The sequence below is a fragment of the Hipposideros armiger genome, unplaced genomic scaffold, assembly GCF_001890085.2.
Source record: "Hipposideros armiger isolate ML-2016 unplaced genomic scaffold, ASM189008v1 scaffold_1251, whole genome shotgun sequence".
NCBI lineage: Eukaryota > Metazoa > Chordata > Mammalia > Chiroptera > Hipposideridae > Hipposideros > Hipposideros armiger.
This window is the reverse complement of record NW_017732601.1, coordinates 10,673-12,942: the sequence shown is the minus strand read 5'-3', so window position 1 is coordinate 12,942 and position 2,270 is coordinate 10,673. Positions and strand designations below refer to the sequence as shown.

Sequence of the window (2,270 nt, the reverse complement as noted above, 5' to 3'; positions counted from 1 at the left end):
GGAGGGTACTGGGGTGTCCCTGTTTATCAGTTGAAGACACTGAGGAAGAGCACTTAAGTGGTAACTTGTCAGGGTCATATCACTAGGAAATGGCAGAGATGGGATTACCCCCCAGGACCTAGCCCGGCTCCTGGCTCTGTGCTAGTCGCACCACCTGCCCCAACAGTGAACCCCACCTGCTGGCTGAAGTTCGCAAGTTGTGGGTATCCATTATGCTGTATTGTAGGGGTTGATGTTGGCTTTCCATGTGCACTATACAAGCCATAGAGCCCATCCCACACAGATGAACTCCTGCCCTGGCTGGTTCACACTGGAAGGAGAGGAACCTCCCCAGCAAACTGTGTAGAGTCAACCCAGATACAGCAGAACAACAACTTCTGTTAAAGGCTCGTTTTCTCTATTTTAAAACCAAATAGGCTGTCTTCCCAGCAATGGAATTAGCCTAAAACCATATTCCATTTGCCACAGAAATATCAGTCACTTCATCACCAAGTATTTATTGCAACTATTTATTGTGTTACTGCTTTCTGGAGAGCATGGATCAAGACCTCACCGGCCCACTGACCACGTTAGAAATCTTGAATGAGTAAGAGAGGAGGGTACACAGTAGCTCTCACCTAGCAGTTGGCACCACAATCTTCTGAGTACCATTTGTAATGATGTGGATGCCGTATGCACCATTCCCTATCCCTGATTCTAGGTCCAGTTCAGGAGCTTGGGCGAAGGGTCTCTAAAAAGCTCCGTGGTTACTCTGATGCTCACGTTTGTTGAAAATCATGGGTATACAGGTTCCTCCCCTATCCAAAAGCAGAGCATTCCTATGGAACTTTTCATGAGCCAAGATGGCGTAAAGCGAATACGCAATTGTCACTAATTTATATGGAAAACTTTTTGAGTATTCCCAGACCTCACAAAATAACCTGCCAAATATGCTTAATTATATCCTATTTTACACAAAGTATAACAACACCCTTATGAGCTCTTAGGCTTTTCTGATACCTTAGGTCACTTTTGCTAACAGGTGCACAAAGCAATTTGGGATAAAGCACAGGTGCTCAGACACAGTTCAAGCTCTGGNCACCAAAATTCTTTCTTCAACACAGAAAATCAGATGTAGTCAAATGTACTTTTCTTATTCTTTATAATTGAAAGAGCATCATATCTGTGGAAATGTACAGAAGATATTGTACATGACGTATGCTTTATCCAGTTCTGATACTAGATCCAATGAGAATGAGGAACAAGCATCTAATTAGGAATCAGCAGCTAACGGTGGAAAAAGGATTAAGTAGCATAACTGCTTCTACAATACTTGTTTTATACAATGTTTTAAAAATAGAATTTTGCTTTACACCAAAGCAATTCACAATCATTAAAAAAAATGCAGATTAACAAAAAATAAAAACACTCGATCTCACCCTTGGACTTCCACTGTTAATATCGTGGGGTTATAGTATTTTTTTACTTTTTAAAGTAAGAGGGAATTAGGTGCAGAGACTTCAGCATAATAGGAATATGCAGGAGTTACATGGACTCTTCGAAAGCTTCTCTTGCCCTTGTGTTTGGACTCCTCCAATCCCCTCTCTTGAGTCAATCACCCTCCCGTGCTTCTGCCTCCATCAGCAGGCAGCTCGTGCCTTTTCCGGTATTGTCATTTATGCCCAACTTTGCTTTTATCCCCTTTACAGACTCACCTAGGAAAGAGGTGTACTTTATGGCAATTATTGACATTCTGACTCACTATGATGCAAAAAAGAAAGCTGCCCACGCTGCAAAAACTGTTAAACATGGCGTAAGTATCTCCGTTTTGCTTCCTTCTCTGCTCCTGAGGCCTTGATGTTGTCTGTAGTGCAGGGACCAGCTCCAGACTGCTCCTTTCCACTGTGCTGCTCCAAGTCCTTCAGTGGGTCTCATTGCCTGCAGAAGGTCTGAGTGCAAGATTCAGACCTAGCAAAAGTCCCTGCCTATGCTGCTCCCATGACTGCCTAGGCTTTTGGCAAGTCACTTAAACTCAGTGGTGTCTCTTTTTTTTACACACGGGATATTATTCATAGACACATGCATCACTAGAATGTTATACAAATACTTTTGGTTGGAAAAATGTTTCAAAGATAAAAGTGCTAAAGATAGTTAAGTGTTTTAATATGAAATGTTCAGAACTGAAGCACTGTTATCTGCTTCAGACACTTACAAAATATGCAGTATTATATTTCTTTTCTCACAGTGATTGTATTTTTCTATGACAGAAATCTTTCAAGTGCAAGGTCAAA

The 2,270-nt window shown here is 41.7% G+C and overlaps 1 protein-coding gene across 1 annotated transcript in view; it reads left to right on the top strand.

The window, feature by feature from the left end:
* Positions 1 to 2,270, top strand: part of LOC109376974 (phosphatidylinositol 5-phosphate 4-kinase type-2 alpha-like) — a 155,938-nt gene that overhangs the window by 148,751 nt on the left and 4,917 nt on the right. The window contains exons 7-8 of the mRNA XM_019633152.1: positions 701 to 780; positions 1,495 to 1,792. Of these exons, the coding sequence (XP_019488697.1) occupies positions 701 to 780; positions 1,495 to 1,792 (378 nt within the window). The remainder of the gene's footprint in view (positions 1 to 700; positions 781 to 1,494; positions 1,793 to 2,270) is intronic.